We start from the raw sequence: 23008 nt of genomic DNA on the forward strand, positions 1-23008 counted from the left end.
ACCAATTCCAGCTAGCTCTCTCTCACACCACACTCTTTAGCTATTGGACAATGACAGTATCAGAGCTGACGCATAAACCAGGCACTCAGCTGAAAGGCTGTGGTCATTTTACTCCTTGCCACCTGCAACCCAACACCAGACTGAGGGGACACAACTAAGATATTACTATGACTCTGGACCACCAAATGTGAATGGAAGATACCATTTTTCTCAGCTGCTTTGGTGTTCAGTGACCAGCAGGCGCTCCAAACAAGACAAACCAGGAAAACAAGGAACATGAGCTGAAGACTCTAAACGTGCTTCTTGAATGCTCACAGAATAAAGAAAGCACCAAAGATCATCCAAGTGAACTGATGCCAGCTTGTATTTTTAAGAATAACATTTTAAGGCATCACAAGAGAGACAAATGCTTTAAAGACAGCATCTCTTAAAGCGGTAAGTCTGAACTTTAACGACACAATTAGAAACTGTTGAGCTCTTTTTTGTGTCACTGTGTAATTCTCTCCTGAAAATGCCGGAGGAGGATCTTTTCTTTACATGTGCCAACAAAACATTCGAAGACTGACTAAGCTTGGGATGTGCCTCTACCTGTCATAAAGTTGTATGACTTTATGCTCTTTAGATGATTTCTAAGCGTGATGTGTCACAGAGAACAAATGGCTGCCGTTCTTGATGCAAAAAGAAAGGTGGTGACAACACAGAGGAAACAAATGAGCCATGAAAAGAGACAAGTGGCAGCTGCATTACAAATGGAGGCTAAAGCTTTAGATCTGGGATGTCAAACTCATTTGACATTGTGTTTATCTATAACTAAATAACTTTGGCTTAGCGTGAATGGTAATGGGGCAGGTTTTTATCAGTCATAAAGGCTGTAAAACCTTTGAAAATACAGTTATAAGCCAAAATCTATTACCTCCTTCACATTTTCAAAAGCCGTCAAGTGGGCTCGATTGGAGTCCTTGCCGGGCCAATTCTGGCCCCCAGACTTTATGTTTGACACCCTTGCTTTAGATACTGAATTGCTTAAGTTGTTGCTAGAATGTTACAATGAGCTGACAAAGAGAAGCCAACAGTAAGAGTGCAAACAACATTCTGTACACATGAATGTATATAAGGGATTAGTTGGTCCTAGTTAGTGACTGCAGGTGTGTTTGTGTGCTATGTGACACAGAGGCTCCAGCATCTTTTTTTGGACAGACTGCTTTATAAATACACTCTTCACTGAGCTACAGCACCAGCTGTGAGACAACCAAGAGTGTTTGCTCAATATCCACCTCGTAAAACTACTAAACTTCTTTACTTCAGCTTTGGGAACTATACTGAGTATTCTGAAAATTTTTAAAATTTGATTTAATTCAGTTTTATTTAAATAGTGCCAAATACCAACAACAGTCACTTCAAGGTACTTTATATTGTAAGGTAAAGACCCTACAATAATAGAGAGAAACCCCAACAATAAGAAGACCCCCCCCCCCCCCCCCCCACCCCCCTTGAAACAAGCACTTGGCGAGAGTGGAAAGGAAAAACTCCCTTTTAACAGGAAGGAACCTCCAGCAGAACCAGACTCAGGGAGGGGCAGCCATCTGCTGCAAAAGGTTGGTGATGAGAGGAGGAAGGCAGGACAAAGATACACCATGGAATAAATAGATATTAATAATATTATTGTATTTTATAAAACTGTTCACTCTTCATTCTGCTTTCAGTTTGAGTCAGATTACTGATGAACCCATCTGGGACACAATGAACACACAGTTACTGTTTAGATGGTGGTTTGGGGTTTGAACTCAAAAGCTGCACTCATGGCAGATTTTAATCAGTCTACTAAACTAATAATCTTCTTTCTCTTTCAGCTCTTCACAAAACATAAGAAGATCATTTTGAAAAGAAACTTCTTCATTCGACCCAAATAAAAGGTGACATCACCATGGATATTTTTGGTGGCGCACCTCGTGTTTTAGGCTATCCACGTCCTGTAGTGGCCCAGTGTGGAACAGATGCAACACTGAAGTGCCAAGTCGGTGGAGACCCACGCCCAGATGTGATCTGGGAACGCAAAAATGTCCAGATCCTGTCTGAAGGACGCTACAAGATCTCAGAGGAGGGAAAGGTTTACTTGCTGACCATTACCAGAGTGACCCAGCAGGATGCTGGCCAGTACATCTGCAAGGCTAGAAATAGCATAGGAGAAACCTATGCAGCAGCGTCCCTTAAAGTTGAAGGAGAGGCCCAGCAACAAGATGAGGACGCAAGACAGTTAGTGGTCAATGGTGGGACGCAACCTATGCAAGAAAACGGAGAATTTGTGGGACACCTAAATGGCTACAATGCAGTGCAAAATGGTGAACACTGCAAGGCAAATGGAGGGGAACTGAATGGAGGATGGAACAGCGGGCTAAGCGAAAAACAAGCAGAGGTTGATCTAACATCTGATGACAGACCGCGATTCCTCATCAAGCCCCTGTCTCTGCGTGTGGATCGGGGCGAAGACGCAGCCTTCTCCTGTAAAATCTGGGGGACCCCTCTGCCAGAGGTGATTTGGGAAAAGGATGGGAAGAAACTCAATGACATCTTTGAGAGTTCTCACTTCAGCATGAGGAATGAAGATGGTGGCTGGTTCCAACTCAAGATATATCGGACGCGTATGCCCGACAAAGGCGTCTACACCTGCAAGGCCGTCAACTGCCATGGTGAGGCCCTGGCTGGGGCCGTCCTTCTTGTCGAACCTGTACCAGAGCGAGGGGACAGCAAAACATCCTCGACCGGTCACACTAACAGCCAGTGGTCACCAAAGCACAGGGGTGGGAGGCCCGGTTTGTCAAGGATCACAGCAGAGCCACCTGTCGATGGGTCAAAAGTAAAGAAATTTGCAGTAGCGGAGGGGAAACACGCCAAGTTTCGCTGCTTTGTAACAGGGAAGCCAAAACCTGAGATCATCTGGAAGAAAGACGGAGTTCCCCTAGAGCCCGACAGACGTCATCTGATATTTGAGGACAGAGAGGGCTACTACACCCTGAAGGTGCTGTACTGTAAAGTGCAGGACACAGGGTTGTATGTGTGTGCAGCATCAAATGCGCTGGGAAACACCCTAAGTGCCGTTCACCTGTCTGTCAAAGGTATGGCAACCTGTTCTTTTTTCTGCAATCTTCATGGAAGAACATGACATGTGATATTCTTCTAGAACAATATTTAACCCAAATAATGTTAGTCCTCTGTGTTCATTGAATGCTACAAGTAAATGGAAAAAGTGATTAAAAGAGTAACAGAAAACCACAGAAGGTGATTAACATTGGAACATTATTATAAAACCTCTGAAAATAACCACCTAGATAACACTTCATTGTACCAAGTATTATCCCTTAAAGTGGATTAAATCGTCATTTCAGATATCATGAATAACACAAAATAAACGCCTTTCTTTTCAAGACATTAGTCGCTGAAAATGATCAAATTGAAATGAATATCTATATGTCCAGTTACAATAAATGAGGGCATATCTTAAACCATACTAATAAAACTGCGCATGGGTAAAATGCTATGTGATTCATTCTGCATCTGTGAGCTGCCTCTACCATAAGAGTCAATTTAGTTAATGGGCTCAACATGCCAGTCCTTAACATACAGATATCATGAAGAAACATTACCACTGCTAATGTGCTTGAAAACTATTATATGGTAGCAAAAGAGAATCAAAAATAAAGTGTTTGCACTAAAATTTTTCATTTCCACACATTACATTTTAGTTATTATTTTGAGTTTGAGTTTTTCTAGGCCTGCTGCCAATGCAGTGAATTTGAGCTGTCTCCTAAATCTACGCTAGCGCTGCGAAACAGCTTCTTGTTTGGCATCTCCATTAATCCTTGCACATATATATGTACGATTCATCCACTTTGGACCAAAGATAATGTTGTCCTTATTCTTCAGGCCCTGCCGTGCGGTTCAGGCGCCCGTTAAAAGACGTGGAGGTGAAAGAGCGGGACGTTGCCGTGCTTGAGTGTGAGGTACCTGATGAGTCACTCCCAGCTGCCTGGTACCTGGAAGACCAGAGGCTGATGCCCAGCAGTAAATATGGGATGGAGCAGAAAGGAACCAAACGAAGACTCACTATTCACGATGTGGGAACAGACGATGATGGAGTCTACCTGTGTGAGATGCCTGATGGAGCAAAGAGCATTGCTGAGCTCTCAGTTAAAGGTACACTGTGAAAAATAGGCTACGGTGCATCAAATTATTGTAAAAAGGGATAGTATTTCTAGGACTAGTACTTCAGGAAGACAAAATTTTAATGCACACTTGCTTTATCGCATTAACTTAATGATATCCATTCATGTCATCATTTCAAGCTAAATGATCTCTGTATAAACACCTGCTAGCACAGTGTGTGGTCGAAAGGGGAAACTACCTGATGCAGCTTTTAAGCTTATTTCGAAAAACAATTTGCTAAAGAAATTTAAGTATGCATTAATTTTTATCCTTACAGGTACTATTGTTCGTAAGCTTCCACGAAAACTGGAGGTCCTAGAGGGTGAGAACGCAGCCTTCTGCGTGGAGGTGGAGAACGACGACATGGAGGTCCACTGGTTCAAAGACGGGTTGAAGCTACATGAAACACACCAAACAATCCTCAAGTCTTTTGGCAAAACTCACATTCTGGTCTTTGTCAACGTGGCCTATCACGACTCGGGAGTTGTGACATTTGTCGCAGGACGATCCAAGACTTCATCACGCCTCAAGGTCAAAGGTAATTTAGGAAACACTTTGTGTAAATGTTTGTTAAGGTTTTTTGCTTGATTTGAAGAAGGTTTGAAGGTTGTGTTTGAGATTTAAATAAACATTTATTTCAGGTTTATTTGTTGCAGGATCATTTGGGATTCAAGAGTTTTTAAGAGTCTTTTGTTGCATCCAGTAGTGTTTTTGCTGGCGGTGAGAGTGGGAACTCTGATGGCAAGTTTATTTTTATAAGGAGTCATATGCAAAAATTTTGGCTCACTTGTCAAAATGTATTAATTTGAAGACATTAAATTGTATTTTTATTTAACTATTTTTACATTTTTCTAATAATACATTACAATTATTGCTTCTGGTTGTATACTAATTAACTAACTAGTTTCAGTGAATTTAATGATGCCTTCTGACAGTCAGCCTATCAATCCACCCTTATTACATTCTTTATTCTTCGTTGTCTTTCAGCCACACGACACTGCCCACCTATCTGTCCGGTGGGAGTCAAAATGGATGTAGACAGACCCAACAGTGCGCTGCTTACCTGGGATCCCGCCCCCAGTAGTCAGACCTCCACCCGCTCTGTGTTTGTGCTGGAGATGCAAGAAGTGGGTTCTCAGGAATGGCAGAAGTGTTTCACCTCAGAGACCGCCACCTCAGCTGAGGTCACCGGTGACATTGTACCATGCGAGGGCAACTACCGTTTCAGAGTTTGCTGCATTAACAAATATGGACGAAGCGGCCATGTGGAGTTTCCCAACGTTGTCCATCTGGGTGAGGAGCACACTACGGCGACAGATTTTACATACGGTTTATATCATTTTTTTAAAGTTTTACTTGAAACTCTTCTTTCAGGTGAATATAATTTCATTCAAAAACACTACAGTTTATTTTAAGGGTAAAAAATATGAAACACAAAATTGTATACATTTTTAGGTAGAGCGTTTGTTTTTTTAACTTGCTGAGTAACCATGGGCATATAAATGTTAATAATTTTTCTTTTTTTAGTTATGGTTATTTCAGTTATATTGTGCTTAAATTTGTTGTGGGTGTTTGATGTGGTCTCCAGTGTGGCAAAGAAAAGTGTTAAGGTTTAAGCGAACAAGGACAATGTAGTTATATTTATCAGTGATAAACGTAGATATTATGTAGACTGGAGTAAGAGAACTAATATGAAACTATAATGACAAGCAAACAGCTGACAGTGCTGTAAAATGACAATTTCCTTCTGGTAAATTTAACTTCCAGCACTTTCCTGTAATTTTCTAGAGTGTAAACTACGCATTATTTGTTGACTAATAGTGTACGACATAGCATATGTTTATAAGACTAAACTGAGCAATTTAAAAATATGGACCAATATTTTTTTTCTTTCAGACACCAATGATAAAATGACAATGAGTTTAAAAATAATCTTGTTTTAATGTCCCAACAAGTCGTGTATTACTCATTTATGCACTGCCAGGTCTGCTTGGATCAGCTGGTTGATGTTTTGTGGCAGTTCAGACATTGTTGCCAACAGGGAAGTTGCAGAGCGCCCTCTGCTGGAGGACTATGCAAGCTATGCAAAATCAACACTCATAACATGGTGGAAAGACATTTTTTCCTGTCTCTTCTTTACTTTTTAATTCTGCTGTAAATTCTGATGCCAATATATGTGCAAATAGCTAATATCATTAGCGCCAACATATCTGTCAGGCTTAATTGACTAATACCTGTACTGTACTTCTTCTGTACTTCCTAGTTCCTGGGCCCAAGATCCTCAGCCGCCTCCAAAGCTGTGAGGTTGTAGAAGGACAAGATGCTCGCTTCTCCATTGAATTGTCTGCCCCAATGGTTGGAACCTGGTTTCTCAATAGTGCTCAACTGCAGCACGGCGGACGATATTCAATACAACACAATCAAACAAAGCACTCAGTGGTGATCCATGAAAGTCGCATGACAGAGGATGAAGCAGAGGTCACCTTCATAGCTAACGGAGTCAGGGATTCCGCTGTGCTCAACGTTAAACGTAGGTGTAAAAACCTCTGAAAAACCTGTGATTGATGCTTTTTTTTTTAAGTTTGCTTATTTGTGTGTTCAATTTTTTTTCAACAGCTGCTGTGATGAAATTCAGTCCTCTGTCAGAGTTAGACAGCAAGAAAAAGGTGGACATAGGGGATGCCATTGTACTCTACTGTGAAGTCTCCCACCCGTTTGCAAAAGTATCCTGGTTCAAAGATGGCAAGGAGCTTCAGGTCTCAGATGGTCTAAACATCCAGGCCGATGGGAATATGAGGAGGATCGTGATCCAGTCAGCTGAGGAATCTCACTCTGGAGTTTACACATGTGAAACTTCAGGGGATGTCATCACATTCAATGTGGATGTTGCAGGTAATTGGTTTATGAACAGATGACATGCTGATGAGCTTCTTTAACATTAACATAGATATTAACATTAACATGGATATTAATTGACCATTTTGTTATATTTACTTAAAGAATCACATGTTAATTTTCTTATACAGAAAATTTCATACTTAATATACTCTCTGGATTTCATATCATGAAAATACTGATGTTTCTTGGATTATTAAGTGACACTGAATCTAAACAACTGTGTCTCTGACTGATTTTTATGTCTTGTAAGAAACCAAAACCTTGTTTAAAACCTGTGCTAACACATTTGGACCACATCTGGGCTTATTATTAAACCATACCAACAACTGTTCCAATTTTTAGAGGGCTACTTCATGTAATACCTTGAGCTCCAGCCCTTGACATGCAGTCTTCCTTCTACCCTGTTTTCAGGTCCTCCGGTGGAGTTCAGTCCGGTCGCTGAGGATGAACTTCATAAGAGCAGCATGGAGTTGGACCCTGTGGTGCTGGTCTGCCATGTCTCCAGAGATGATGCTGAAGTTGTGTGGTAAGACAATGACTGAAGAATTCCTGTTTGCAAATAAAGACAGATCTGTAGATCTGTAAAGTCTGTAGTCTTCTGTGTTTCCAGTATCTAACGGTTCAAATACTACCTGCATAATTTTGTTTACTGCACAATCAACCTCTTAGTAGGACACAGGTTTTTTTTAATGTAACTAAAACAAACTCTTTGAGACTCTTTACGGTTATCTGTGTCTGTGTCCCAGGTATAAAGACGGCTGTGAGATCAAGCCCAGTGACAACATAACTCTGCAGGCAGAAGGAACCATGAGGAGGTTAATTATCCGCTCTGCAGAAACCTCGGATGCTGGAAGTTATACTTGCCAGGCAGGAAGCAGCAGCATGGAATTCACAGTCAATGTCCGAGGTACACTGACCTTTCTCCTCCAACTCCCCTTGGTAAAAACAAAAGGCATTTAACAACATATTTTGGCTGTGTTTTGGCCCTGAAGTTTTAAAATGGCAATAAAAAGATTAAAGGTGGCATTGTGGAACAACTAGATTATTAATTCATTATGAGCATCATTTGACCTCGCTCTTATTACTCAAACAAAAAACACAGAGCCTCCAGTGATGATAGTGGAACCTAAAGACGATGTGGTGATGGAGAGCTACATCTCAGAGGAGATCCACCTGCAGTGCGAGCTGTCTCGCTCCAGGGGGAAGGTGCGATGGTTCAAGGATGGCCTGCAGGTGGCAGAGAGTGAAAACATCCAGCTGATATCAGAAGGCCCTTACAGGAGGCTGACAATTCTCTGCAGCTCAGAGGAGGATGCTGGAGAGTATGTCTGTGAAACAGATGGAGACTCCGTCTTCTTCCAACTTGGTGTTAAAGGTAAAACTTTAGTGCTCACCTGTTCTAACAGATATCAAATTGAAACAGAGAATCTATAAAATAAGTTTAAATGCTTATTTTTAATATCTTTCACTTGTACTAGATCCACCAGTAAGAATCATTTATCCCAGTGAATCAGAGCTGGAACTGACTCACTTGGCATCAGAGAGGCTGGAGCTCAGCTGTGAGATCTCAAAGGCGGATGCTCCTGTGCGCTGGTTCAAAGACGGTCTAGAAGTAGAGGCAGGGCACAACTTGATCCTGGAGGTGGACGGGGCCCAACGGAGGCTCATTATACCCATAACCACTGTGCATGACATGGGGGAATATGTATGTGACACAGAAGATGACTCTTTGGCCTTCCTAGTAACTATTACAGGTAAACAGGCATACATTCAGGCTAATTACATTTTAATTACATTACATTTTACATACTTTATTTCTCTTTGCTTCATTTAGAGCCACCAGTAACGCTAACTTGCGCCAAAGACACAGCTGACAAACTGGAGAGTCTTGCTGGCAAACCAGTGATTCTAGAGATCGAGGTGTCCCGACCAAATGCAGAAGTCAAGTGGCTGATAAATGGTGAAGAAATTCAGCAAAGCAGCAATGTCACCATCACAGAAGATGGGCTTATTCGTCGTTTGACAATTCACGCTCCCATTCCTGAGGATTCTGGCAAATACACTTGTGACGCTATGGATGATAAAATTGATTTCCAAGTTAAAGTTTCAGGTAAGATGCAGCAATTGCCTCGGTATGAGTTTTCTGAGCCATTGTGACATTTTAGAGATAAATGTGTAATTCTGTGTCCTCAGAGCCACCAGTGAAGATTTTAAGAAAGTCAGAGATCAAGAACAACCAAAAGTTCCTGATTTCTGATGACATTGTGCTGGAGTGTGAGCTCTCCAGAGCCAATGCTGCCGCCAAATGGTACAAGGATGGCTGTCGTGTTCAGGGTGATGAAAGGTTCTGTGAAGAGGAAGAAGGTCCTTTCCGCTCGCTCGTCATCCTTAATGCTGAACTCGAAGATTCAGGAGAATACTTCTTGGATGTCAGAGATGACAGTATCAGCTTCCAAGTTACAGTAGAAGGTAAGGTTAATCTGGCTGAATGTATTTTTCTTTCTGTTTTAATTTTTTCCTTAGAAAGCAGTCGTGCATATTTGTTTAATAGTCATATTGAAATACATATCCTGGTCAAAAAGGACTCCAAGTTTCCTCACATGGTTACTGCAGGCGAAAACGATGCCATCCATGGTAAATACAGTCCCAGTCAAAAGTTTGAGACCACTTGGAAATGGCAAAAAATCATATTTTGCATGGTTGGATCTTAACAAGGTTCCAGGTAGAGCTTCAACATGCAACAAGAAGAAATGGGAGTGAGACAAAACATTTTTTTGAGCATGCAATTTATTGAAAACAACACTTAAACTGAAACAGGCTGTTTTACAGGAAAAAGCACCTACTATGGCGCGTAAAAAACATCACAGGTGGGATCTGCTTGTCATGCCAGTAACACTGGAAACCATCAGGACCATCATGGTTACATTTTTCTCATCAGAAAATAAAACTGTCTTCCACCTTTCAGTGTCTCGTGTCCAAACAGTCCAAACGGTCAGTTCTGTGGCGTTCAAGGAGACGAGGCCTTTGAAGATGTTTTTTGTTTTTGAAGCCCTTCAGGCTCAGATGCCATCTGATGGTTATGGGGCTGCAGTCAGCACCAGTAACGGCCTTAATTTGGCTCAAGGATCGTCCAGTGTCTTGACGGACAGCCAATTGGATCCTCCGGCTCAGTGCTGGTGAAATGTTTTTGGGTCTTCCACTTGACTTTTTTGTTCATAACCCTCAGGATCATTTAAGAAATTCCAAATGACTGTCTTACTGCATCCCACCTCAGCAGCCATGGCACGCTGCGAGGGACCCTGCTTATGCAGTTCAACAACCCGACCATGTTCAAAAAGGGAACGCTTTTTTGACTTTGCCATCAGAACGTCATGACAGTGTGACTACCTGACAGAAAATGACATTGAATCCACATTTTTGCACAGATTTGGCCTTTTAAATCATGTGGTCCTATTGATCAGCTGTAAAACAGCCTGTTTCAGTTTAAGCACTGTTTTCAATAAATTGCATGCTCAAAACAATTGTTTTGTCTCACTTTCATTTCTTTTTGTTGCATGTTGAAGCTCTACTTGGAACCTTTTTAAGATCCAACCATGCAAAATATGATTTTTTGCCATTTCACTTTTGATTGGGACTCTATCTGGTTAGACACCATGTTACTAAGATTTTTAAGCAAAGTAAAATAGCCTCACTTTTATTTGAACTTAAGAGGCATGAAATTAGAGGTTATACGGGCCATTATATCTTTACGCCTGCAGTTTAACTAATAGGTGTTTCATCTAGCTTTATTGACACATAGAACTGGGTATCATCTGCATAGCGATGCAATTGTATGCTATGGTTTCTAATGATACTGCTTAAGAGGAGCATTTATAATGTAAATAGAATTTGTCCTAGCACAACTGGAACTCCCATCTACATGAACAGAGACTCCATTCTGTCAGAGGCCATGAGAAGGTTATTCATAACCTTCATGTCAGTGCTGTTTGCTGTTTCTGTACTGTGAGGAATTCTGAACTGTAAATTTTTTACATACCATTCCAATGAAGATAAGCAGTTAGCTGTTTTTCAAATACTTTTTAAATATTTATTTAAATAAAAGGATAAAATTATTTTTTGAAAGGGATAAGGCTAAGCATCTTGCCTTGGACTTTTTGAAAACATTTCAACGGCAGCTAGTATCTGGCAGGATCAAGCAGTTATAATTTTGCGGGCCTTCCACTGGCATGATATTATCACAAAAGAGCTATCTCTGTATGTACTTTTTTTTTCAAAAGAATATTTCTGGCAAAACTTTGCATGGATAAATCCGTCTTCTTCCCTCAGAGCCTCCAGTGACCATTGTTGGAAACTCAAATGACCTTGAATACCAGGAGATGATGGCAGGCGATGACCTGATCCTGGCCTGTGAGGTATCTCGTGCTAATGCCCCTGTCCAGTGGTATTGTAATGACAGGCTTCTCACCAGTGATGACCGGACCTATATTGAAAGCTATGGGACACTGAGGAAAATCATCATTTCCTGTGTTCAGCCTTCCGATTCTGGAAAGTATGTGTGTGACGCTGTGGATGACAAGATGGTCAGCGTTATACGCATTCAAGGTACAAATCCACAAATTAAACCTTCACAGCTTTAAAGAAGAGAAAAAAGGTCATATAACTTTCTTTTAAAATTTCTTTTCTATCAAAGAGACTCCAGTTACATTTGTGAACAAGGAGGATGACATTGTTGTGACGGGTTACGAAGCAGAGAGCGTGACCTTGACAAGCTATGTTTCCAAGGAAAGCGTTCTAGTGCGCTGGATGAAAGACTGGACGACCGTTGAAGGTGATCGTTACCGAGCACTCATGGAGGGCCATAAACGCACTCTTACCATCGAGCCTTTGAGGCGCTCTGATGCTGGCGAGTACACCTGTGACATCAACACAGACCAGATGCACTTCAGCCTGCTGGTTAAAGGTTAAATTTTTTTTTTGCATTTTGAACAGCTTTGTAGAAAGCCTCAGTCTGGCCTATATTCTCATATCAACTTTGATTTTCTGTATTACAGAAATGAGAATTAAGTTCACAAAGCCGCTTAGAGACACTGTGGCCCACGCTGATGGTATGGTGACCCTTCGGTGTGAGGTGTGCAAGCCAAAAGCGGACGTCCAGTGGTTAAGGAATGGAGTAGAAGTGGTCCCAAACAGGAGATTCTCCATTAGGGCAGATGGAGTCGAAAGAAGCTTGACCATTCATCGTCTATCTCGAGAGGATGCCGGCGAGTATACCTGTGAGTCCAGAGATGACCGGACTGTTGCAAAACTGAGGGTAGAAAGTAAGTATGCATTGAAATAGGAGTTCCTCTCCTCTTTTCAGTCAGGTAGCAGCTTCATAACTTTTGTCTTTTCAGTGCCCCGAGTCATTGAGTTCCTCACTGAACTCCACAACACTACTGTGCTGGAAGGAGAAGATGCCACCTTTAAGTGTGTGGTTTCCCCAGAGGATGTCCAGCTGGTCTGGCTCATGGACAATGAGCCTATCACTCTGGGTGATCGTTTCCAGGCAACCCACAATGGCCTGTGCCACACCTTGGTGATTAAAAAGTGCCAGATGCTGGACTGCTCAAAAATTACAGCAGAAGCTGAAGGACAAATGAGCAAAGCCAGTCTGAAAGTTCAGGGTAAGACCAATCGTCAAGGTTAAAAGAGACATTAAAATCCATCCATCTATCTTCTACTCTTAATGTGTTCTAAAAGTACCAGCAGTTGATCATTTTTTCTGCCTCTTGTAATGTTAAGAGGCTCAGGTTATGTTTACTAAGAAAATGGGAGCTGTTATGGCAGAGGAGTTTGGTGATGCCACCTTGGAGACAGAGATTAGCCTGGAGGCCGGTGAGGTCCAGTGGATGAGGCAGGGGGTGGTTATCCAGTCTGGTCCCCGACACACGCTGGCCCAGAACGGCTGCAAACGCAGTCTCACCATCCACAACCTGACTCTGTCGGACAGGGGGACTTACCGGTGCGAGACTCTGCATGACCGGACACAGGTCAAACTCAATGTAGAACGTAAGTGAACTGCAGCAGGGTATGGATAACACTTTTATCCGGACATGAAAAAAGCATGGTGAAAAATAAACAGGGTGGAAACTAATGACTATTTTTATGGTCCAAAGTTTGGACATATGTAATCAGTGCTGAGAAATTTTAGCAATGTAGTATTTCCATGTGAATTATTACAGCAGTCATTCTGACAGTCAGCATGCTGATTGACTGATCCCCTGCTTGCCGATAATGCAGTTGTGGCATTAGGGTTAGGGTTTCTATCGGACGACTGATCTGAGGTTTCAGTGCCTCTTAGTATACTTTAATCTCAGATATATTTTATCAGACTCATCCAGGGCATTAGGTCTCGAAATCATAGCTAGAGTGGGCTTCAAAATGTTTAGATTAGATTTGGAAACATCAGATTTTTCTGCACCATTTTCTGATATTTTTGATTTTTTTAGTTGAACTCATCATATTTGCTCAAAGCACGAGTGAAAACATTGAATGAAAAAAACATTTTCTTAATTGTTGTGATCAAATTTTCGTGTTAAAAAATATTCAACATGTTTAATTTGTATTTTTTTTAATGCTATAACTATACACAGGGGTGCACATAAGTGGTCCGCAGGTGCGCTTTCGCTGTCAAAATAATAGACGCGCACAAGATAAGAAGTTGCAACGTGCGTTTGCGTACATATTAAAGGCACTGTTTTTGTCCGCTACAGTGGGATTTTCACGACATATTCTGCACCACATCTCTGTGCGTTCATCATTTGTTTGAAGCCAGCTCACCTCCTGCAACCACTTTTCCGAGAATACGCGCTTCTTTTGCGGTTCGGACTCCTTCTGACATTTCTTTGGAGGTGGAGGAACACCAAAGTAGTTGCTTAAAGGAGCTCGCTTCTTCGACATCTTTAAGAGTTCTAAACAAATGTCTGTCCTCTTTCAGAAAATCTTATGTACGCAAACGCGCGTTGCAACTTCTTATCTGGTGCACATCTTTTATTTTGACAGCGAATGCGCACCTGCGGACCACTTATGTGCACCCCTGACTATATACCATCCAGAAACTATTTTTTTCTGTGAAGTGTTTTTTTTATTAGTGTGTGTTCAAATATGTGACTTTATTTTGGAGAAAGCTCATGTTGATTTGAAATGCAACAAGCCTTTTTGTTTATTCTATAAATAGCGAGTGAAGAAATTAACCTAAAATTGCTTGTTTTGACTGGATTTAACTGTTCAAACCTAACCGCTATGTGAATAAATAAGATAAAAGGAGGCAGAAAGAACACTAGCCAGATACTTCCAGTACTTACTCGGCTCTGAAGACTATAAAACAAGAACATAAAAAAAATCAGAAGCCAGTGTACCATGTGACTTTGTGATTGGTATCTCTTCTGACACAGATGAGCTCGGGCCTAGTAAAGAACAGTACACACTGAAGGTGTTTTTCACAGCATGTCAGAGTGCAAAGAAGTACTAAGAATAGCCGAGCTAGACCTGTAAGTGTGAAAAGGCTTCTGAAACACAGCCATACTGTTATTCAGCTGTGTAAGAGAGTGACACAGTGACAGTGGACTGCTCCTGCTGGTGTTTTTGTAACATGATAAACTGGGCTCTGTCTATATTTGCACAACCTTCGGTTGTCCTTGAAACACAATCTTGGCTTTCAAATGCATATCAGCAAAATACAGTTTGCAAAAAAAAGCATTCTCTCAGTTTTTAAAAATAATTCAATGATTTAATAGATATTCATTAGATTTATAATTTGATCATTATGGTTGATATAATGACAGTCCTCACCTCTCACTGCTTTCACTAATCTACTCTTGTGCAGCCCGTAAAATCGCCATCCGCAAAGGTCTGACTGACCAAGAAACCTTTGAACGAGAGACTGCCTCCTTTGTGGTGGAGCTGTCGCACACAGATGTGGAGGGCAGCTGGCAAAAGGACGGCATTCGGGTCAAGCCAAACAACCAGTGTAGGGTGAGCACCAACGGACGAGTTCACGGCCTCACCTTGTCCAACCTTACTCTGGAGGACACGGGCACCATCGTCTTCTCAGCTGAAGGAGTGCGCACCACAGCGAGGCTCACAGTCAAAGGTAAATACAAGCCCCTGAAGCTCACTGGTTTCACTTTTTACACCTTGTTATTCTAAATCATAACTCATCAAGTAGTTCACTGACTGATTGACTGGACTGACTAAACTGACAGAAACACCAGTGTCCATCTTGAAACCACTGGCCGATGCCCGTGTGGAGGAGGAACTTCCTGTCACCCTGGAGTGTGAATTCTCCCGACAAAATGTTGAAGTCAGATGGTTTAAGGTAAAATCAACCAGTAAATACTCTCAGTAATCTTGCCCTTATGTTGTCTTATTATACCAGCAAAGTGACATTTTTAAGAGCGATATAATGCATAAAAAATGCCTTTGACTTGTTTTTCTATGACTCAGGACGGGTTGGAGCTGAAGCCGGGGAAAAACTGTCGGATCTACTCAATGGGTCGTAAGAGGTTCTGTCAAATCCTGCAGTGCTCCCGGGCAGATTCTGGCACCTACACATGCGACACAGGGGAAATCAAAACGTCCTGTTCGCTGGAGGTTTATGGTAAGCCTCTGATCAGATACTGGCTTAACACAACTCATTTTGAACCAAGTGGAGCCAGCGAGTAGCTGGAGTAAAGCTTATACAATACCTCCATCTAGTGGTTTTAAGGAGAAGAACTTCTTTTTTCTTTTGCCATCTGATCTTTTTGCCATCTTTAACTAACTTGCAGAGCATGAGCTGGAGATAGTGCAGGATTTGGAGGATCTTTACATCCAGGAGGACCAGAATGCCGTCTTCATGTGTGAGGTTTCTCTGGAGGACGTGACGGGGGAGTGGTACAAAGACGGCCACAGGATCCGACCAACCAGCTCCATCAAGATCCGCACTGAAGGTCAGAGAAGGCAGACATTTTTATGAGACTTAGAAACCAATCACACAATCATAAATAATAAGTGAGTAAAATACCTTAACCTGCTCCAAAGCAGGTTAAGTTTCAGATTAGAGATCAATAGGTATGAAATTACTGCATACGGACCAATCAGTTCTCCAGAAAAGGCCATCTGTGGCCACCATCTGTGGAAAATCCCTCAAACCTCTTGTTTGGAGAGAAGGATTTAAATTTCTCTATTTGTAGTTTTAGAGGTACCTCTGGTGGTGGCACGACCTTAGAAAGAGCAGAAAGAGCAAAAGACCACTTGCACACTGTTGGGAAGTCTGAGAATTGTTGCTCTCTTCCAGGGACCAAACACTTCCTGCTGATGTGTAACGTTAAAGCTGAAGATGCTGGAGAAATCCGCTTTGTAGCCAGAGATGTTGAATCTACTGCCTACCTTGAAGTAGAGGGTAAGTCAATTTTTTTACCTTTAAAATACTTTACTGGTCTATTTCTTGGTCATGTCAGTGACTTAAAATCATCCATATGTTGAAATTCCTCTCGTATCAGAACTTCCAGTTTCTATTGTAAAGCCCCTGCGAGACAGAACAGCTCTGGAGAAACATCGTGTGATCCTTGAATGCACCGTTTCCTCGCCTCACTGCAGTGCTACCTGGTACAAAGGCAGGGAAGAACTGGTTTCCTCAGACCGACTGGAAATCCTGGCTGATGGCTGCTCCCACAAACTAGTGATTCAGCAGGTGTCTGTGGAGGATGAGGGCACCTACAGCATTGAGGTCGGGGAGCACACCTCCAAAGCCAAACTAATGGTGGAAGGTAAGTTGGGGCGGAAAGCTCAAGCGGAACACCGTAAATGAATTTTCGTCAAACTGATTTGTTCTGTGCTGCTCCAGCCCAGGCTCTGGTGATGGTGAAAGAGCTAGAGGACGTGGAAGTGATGGAGGGAGAGCCGGCGACTTTCCAGTGTGAGTTATCAGTTGCCATAAATAAGCCTCCGGTTTGGACTTTGAATGGAGAGAACCTTAAGCCGGGGCCCTCTGTCCGCCTGGAAAACCACGGGACAGTCCACAAACTCATCCTGAAGAGCACCAACGTGGACATGAGCGGCACGGTGAAGTTTACCATGGGAAAGGCGAAGAGCAGCGCCACGCTCAGCGTGACAGAATGATTGAAACGTAGAAGCATGATTGTGGAAACAAAGTGACTCCTGAGAGAATGAAGTGAAAAAAAAAAAAACCTGTGGAAATTGCCACTAAAACTTTGTCTTTATTTATCCTCAAATTAGACTAAACTTTTTTTTTTTTACATTGTAGATTATATTTATTTGTTTACTTCACAGTAACTTCTTATATTTCAATAAAAAGCTCCCAAATAATCCATGGAACCATTTGTTGGATTTTAAAGCCTTCTCATAACTTCAGAGAAGCTAAATAATGTGTGGAGATTATTTTTGGTGGAAAATATTTTTAGTGGATTTTATAAACTCTTGGAACCACCAGAATGAAAATTCTTTTAACAGAAAATGGGAAGAAATATTTTACTTGGTCAGAACACAGTTCTAATTTTAAACAAAGATGGCAACCACTGGCTATGTGGATGTTTTTTTTTTTTGTTTTTTTTTAAATAAATGTTGAGCTCTGTTTATCAAGGCCAGCATTAAATTGCAGCCCTGCACAGCCTTTTCTCAGTTTTCCTTCCTTAAAAATGACTTCTTGACATCTACCCTTCCACTGAGATTATTTCTGATGAGGCTTCAGGGAACAGTAGATGATCAGCTGAAGGTTCAGATGCATCCCTCAGGTCCTGTGTCAGGTCTTTGTTGCCCCCCTCCCCCCGTCTGTTGTTGATAGCGTTTTAGGCTTGACACTTCTTTGATGAGATACACAGAAGCTTGCATCCACAATGTGAAAAAACAAACATTGTTTTCCCATCCCCAAGTCTGCTAGTAACAGAGTGCCAAAAGACACTATTTAAAATGAGTTCTTTGCCAAGCTGACACAACACTGGTTCATCCCTTGCATTAGGTGCCTTTTCCAATACTTGATTGATTCATAAATCAGATTTCAGTTGCTTAACAAGCCAAAAAACAACAACAAAACAACACACCTGCCAAAATCTGGCTTCTTGGAAGGAAAATAAAGAAATGAGGCAACAGGTTGAGACTTTAACACAGGAGGAACATTTAGGATTTAGTAACAGCTAAAAATTAACAAGAATAGTGGTGACGTGGCTCATTGTAGTTAAATCTGGCACGTAATTGACAAAAAACAAGTTATTTCTGTACAAACACATTAATATGGCTTGAAAATATTAACTTGAAAATGTACAGCTTGTGGGGTTTTTGGTTTGTTTTTTTAAAAACAGAAAATAGAACAGCACCTTAGACCATGTTTCCTTAAGCATTTATGGGAGGGAGGGGGAGGGGGGGTGGCATTATTACATACAGTCCATACAGAATTTGGTATGATAAAACAAAGGTCAAAAAAAAAAAAAAAAAAAAAAAATTAGGTTACAGCTATTGAATCATGAGTACAGTAACATGAATATTCCATATATTAATGAAATTCGTTTGCTTTATTACTGTGCAAAAACAACATATACATATCTACTGAATGTGTAAGAAGTACAGTATCAGCGAATGGGCCCCCATAGTGACACAACCTGTTTTACATGTAATCCATTAACAAGATGACTCCGCGTTCCTATAAATACTGGTCTTTGCCAATGAATTCCAAAACACAAACGGCATCAGTAATTTGATGATGGCTTTCATGAAACACGCCGTTTTAAACCTGTTACCCTGTTATGTGCCTACAACAGTAAGATACTATCTCTTTAGTTATTTGCTGGTGTTTCTGATCCGCATCTCTCCCTCCTCGTACGCGAGGTAACCAACCAGGTCCTGCAAGAAAACAGCAAGAGCAATGTCTTCCCGTTTTGGAAAACATGCTGTAAATATTCTATAAGAGGATGACTCTTGGGAAAAAAATAAAAACAATTAAAAAAGGCAGCAAAAATCAGTTATTATTTAGAAATGAAACAGGCTAATCTTGATTGACAATAATTTGTTAAACATTTAAAAGAGTAATAATAGCTCTTAAGGTGGTGGATTTAGTCACCCCTTCCTCATCCAGGCGAAGTCACGTCACAAGCCTGCCATCGAGGCTGCTAAGTCAAATCCACCACATTCATTCATCAGTGTCAACACATTGTCAACGCAAACGTGGGTCGATCGCACCGATCTGCAAGGCCCGTTAGCAACCGCGTTGCTCCTTAAATCTGATCGGGCAGAATACAATACAGATACACAACACAGATGTGCACAAGAAAAAAGGAAGACTCCACCCCAAAATCATCTCACACTTTCCACTCTTTGTTACTGCTGGTAAACTGCAAAAAAAAAAAATAAAAAAATAAAAAAATAAAAAATAAAAAAAAATCAGTGACTCCTGGAATTCACAGCATGCATTTAACGACTTTGATGAGCAGACTAGCATCAAGCTGTTGCACCCTGCTAGGTTTTTACCTGTGGGCAGAAATACAAATTTCTGCAGTTTTGTGTAAAATAAAATGGACATTTGATGATTTAGCTTTAGATCCGCTGTAGCTGCACTGCCTTTTCAACTTTTCCAGAAACATTTCAAAAATCTGCACACTATCAGATCTCTGCCAGGTTTAAAACATAAGGAAACATCCAGTATGAGGCATCACTAACAGCAGTTTATTGTAGTGTTTAAGTTGTTTTGGGGTGGATAGCTCCTTTAAAACCTGCACTATACTAAACAACACTTTGTTTTCAAAGATGTGCCCTCCCATATACTGGGATACTCGCGGCAGCCCCCCCCCTCCTCAAAACCTATTTCATGACCCAAATTTAGAAATAGTTTCCAGCCTCGGTGTACCGCTTAAAAGACAATTTAAAAGGGAAAAAAAAAAAGAAAAAAGAAAAAAAAAGAAAAGTACTTTGAAGATCATGACAAACCCAACGGTGTCTTTTCTTTTTAACATCACAAAACTTTCTTTTAACCATCCAATTACAGTCTGTAAATACACAGAAGACAATTTCAGGTTTGTGTGTGGCTTTAAAGCAGGAGGCTAACATCTACCAGATCCATTAACAGCTGCTCTGTCACTTTCAAGTGCAGATGGATGGATATTCAAAGATTAGTGTGAGGTTTCTGATAAAATAATGCAGTCACGATCCGAGTCAGTGCTCTGAATCCGACAGATTTCCTTTTCCCGCTGCACAGACAGTAAAAATACTTAAAATCGTGCCCACGTGTTCATCTTTTAAGATGGGCTTAGCATATTAATTTAATCTGCGGTGAAATGGATTATTTTTAAAGTGGTCTGATCACTTTTTATTAGTTCATTTAACAACTTGTAATAGTATCTGAGCTTGCAATGCCAGCTGAGTTTAAAAAAGACAAACCTTTTAAAAATCAGATTCATTCATAACACTGATAACTCATGACTATTAAAAACCCGACCACGTCACTCCAAAAGCTCAAAAAAATATGACAACTGACGATCACATGCTTTTGACTGGAGACAGATAGTGTGATAAAATTAGACTGTGAAGAACATAATGCTATACCAAAATGCTTAAAAGACATCTACAGTACGTATACCTCCCACCTGCCCTTTCAACAATCCAACAGATCAAGAAGCGTAAACCTTTCTGAAACTTCCTGCAAGTCTTGTGCAATCAGGCTGCCAAATCACATCCATGAGAAGTCTAAGTCCAGTACCCGGGTCCAGAGGAATCGTGGCTACAGACCTCTGCTTTGTTTACTCTACTGAAAGTCCGGTGGGGCTGCAGAAAGGCCATTAAACATTCATTCATCCTCTCGTCCATTCACTTGCGTCAGCTGGTTCTTGGAAGGCAACTTGCAGACAGTTTGCTGTCTGACCAGGAGGTGGCAGTGTTGACGCCGTCAAAAAGTCACCAAAGGCTCCTCGATGGTGATCTTGGTTTGGTGTGTGGGACGGTTGCTTTGACGGCTCTGTCGGCTGTGAAGCAGTCTGTGTTCTGGTGGGCAGTGATAGCTGGAGCTGGTGGTGGAGCCTGGCTGGTGTGGCGTTTCTGGGGGGATTTTTTATTTATTTATTTTTTGCTTTTTTGTACGCCGGTTTGTTCAGAGCTGAGATGAAAAAGTCAAACGGCGTTAGCTTGAGGTCCCTTGTTGCTTGAGGACTGTGTAGACGTTATCCACTTTGCTCAGCCTCTCGAAGAACGGGATGAGGTCCAGCAGCTCTGTGTCGGACATGTCATCGAACCAAGAGGCCACAGGCACCTGAACAAAAACATAAGCATCACTGTCGTTGTGGAGATTAAATATAGATACAAATCAAATTTCTTATTCATCTTATTTACTTTTTTAATTGAACAATAAAGTCAAAGTGGGACACTGAAATTTGGCTTATAGTCCCCTAAACTACATCTTTCAATAAAAGTGCAAGACTTGTTTTAATACAATTACAAAATTGGAAAATTGTACTCCCCCCCACCCAAACAAAAAACACAACTTGGAGGGTAACACTATGAACTTGCTTGAGCAGGTGAACAATCCTACGTGCTGCCAAGAAGACTTACTGCGTTGTCGGGATGGAAGATGTAGGAGGCGGGGGAGTTGTCCACAATAATCACTTTGTTGAGGTCACGACCCAGGCGACTCAGATCCTTGACATAATTCCCTCGGTGAAAGACGCAAGACTCCCGGAAAAGGCGGCAGCGGAAAGCACCCCACTTGTCCAGGAGATCGGAGACTGGGTCTGCATACTGATGGAGAAGCACGCTCCATTTAAAGCAAAATCTTTATGTAGATACAGCTGATATTTCCGTTTTTAGTATCAGTTTATACTGTCACCATCACTCTGAAATGGGGATTCAGAGTGTTGTGGTTAACACATTCACACAGACCTAGAGACTGGTTTGAGACTGTCTGATAATCACTGGTCACTACGGGGGGGGGGGAGTTGCTGTGAAATCAATCACAGCAACTGCCAATCAGAGTCCTGCACTGAAAACCTTGTAATTTCAAGGTCTCTGTTTATAGTTGCTATACAAACTATGGGCGACTGGCAATCTGCTGATAACCCAAGCAATTATACGTTTTGGCTTATTAGGTTTTATTTTGAAGGCAAACCTTTTCAGTTTGGGCTGCACTTCCAAGTTTTACTACCTTGATGGTTAACAAGAGAGTGTTCACAGCCAAGTTGCTGTCTTCCATGCAAACTTGGACAACTGCGGCAATCTGCTAGCAACCAACGCAATCAAAATAAGGTTTTTAGTGCAACACCCTCTCTGTGACAGAGTTCACCTAACAACAGCTAGCAAACTTCAACAACCAATTAACTATCATTTTTTCCCCCCTAGTGACCAGAGGTCTGCCAAAAGGGGAGGGGCACTGACAGGTGTCACACATGAAGACCCTGGTTGAGACTAGTGAGACAAACCCAGCCTCAGGGGGGTCACAAGGTAGTGTGCTCCTAGTACAAGTCCCAGAGCACGGAAAAATGGGAAGGCTGCATCGGGAAGAGCATCCGGTATGAAATCTGTGCCAAATCAAACACGCGGTTCCCTCTGCTGTGGCAACCCCTCGGGAAATAAGGAAGCAGCTGAAAGGACCTCTTCTCATTTCACTCTCTCATAATGCCCCAAGTCTATTTTAAAGGATTCAAAATATTAAACTGTTTACAGCCAACTTCCCTGAATACATTCAGCTTTTCTTTGCTCCCTTCGAGTTTATTACTGCCAACTGCAGGGAATCAGCCAACCATACATTAATAATCAGCACAGCTGGCTGCAATGAGGTGGTTTCTCACCTTAGCTAAACTGGCAGTGAAGAGGACACATTCGAACAGCTCCCCCATCCTCTTCAGAAACTCGTCGACATGGGGCCGCTTCAGGACATACACCTGGAAGATGCAGGAAT

At 41.6% G+C, this 23008-nt stretch overlaps 2 protein-coding genes across 3 annotated transcripts in view; one reads left to right on the forward strand and one right to left on the reverse strand.

The window, feature by feature from the left end:
• Window positions 1–18781, forward strand: obsl1a (obscurin like cytoskeletal adaptor 1a). Its single transcript, XM_005452354.4, has 25 exons — window positions 1–435; window positions 1851–3113; window positions 3922–4191; window positions 4478–4738; window positions 5188–5493; window positions 6464–6730; window positions 6817–7092; window positions 7510–7624; window positions 7845–8005; window positions 8201–8473; window positions 8577–8852; window positions 8933–9208; window positions 9292–9567; window positions 11425–11700; window positions 11789–12058; window positions 12150–12416; window positions 12492–12761; window positions 12880–13146; window positions 14963–15229; window positions 15342–15454; window positions 15583–15736; window positions 15906–16067; window positions 16415–16519; window positions 16620–16886; window positions 16964–18781. The coding sequence occupies exons 2-25, from the start codon at window positions 1925–1927 to the stop codon at window positions 17236–17238; spliced, it is 6639 nt and encodes a 2212-aa protein (XP_005452411.1). The 5' UTR covers window positions 1–435; window positions 1851–1924; the 3' UTR covers window positions 17239–18781.
• The window catches only part of LOC100699205 (carboxy-terminal domain RNA polymerase II polypeptide A small phosphatase 1), a 19600-nt gene continuing 15215 nt past the window's right edge, over window positions 18624–23008 (reverse strand). For both annotated transcript variants that reach the window (XM_019351628.2, XM_003446548.5), the window contains exons 5-7: window positions 22899–22991; window positions 21667–21852; window positions 18624–21367 (exon numbers count right to left, since the gene is read on the reverse strand). In XM_019351628.2, the coding sequence (XP_019207173.1) occupies window positions 21239–21367; window positions 21667–21852; window positions 22899–22991 (408 nt within the window). In that variant the 3' untranslated portion in view covers window positions 18624–21238. The remainder of the gene's footprint in view (window positions 21368–21666; window positions 21853–22898; window positions 22992–23008) is intronic.

This window comes from Oreochromis niloticus, linkage group LG23 (assembly GCF_001858045.2).
Source record: "Oreochromis niloticus isolate F11D_XX linkage group LG23, O_niloticus_UMD_NMBU, whole genome shotgun sequence".
NCBI lineage: Eukaryota > Metazoa > Chordata > Actinopteri > Cichliformes > Cichlidae > Oreochromis > Oreochromis niloticus.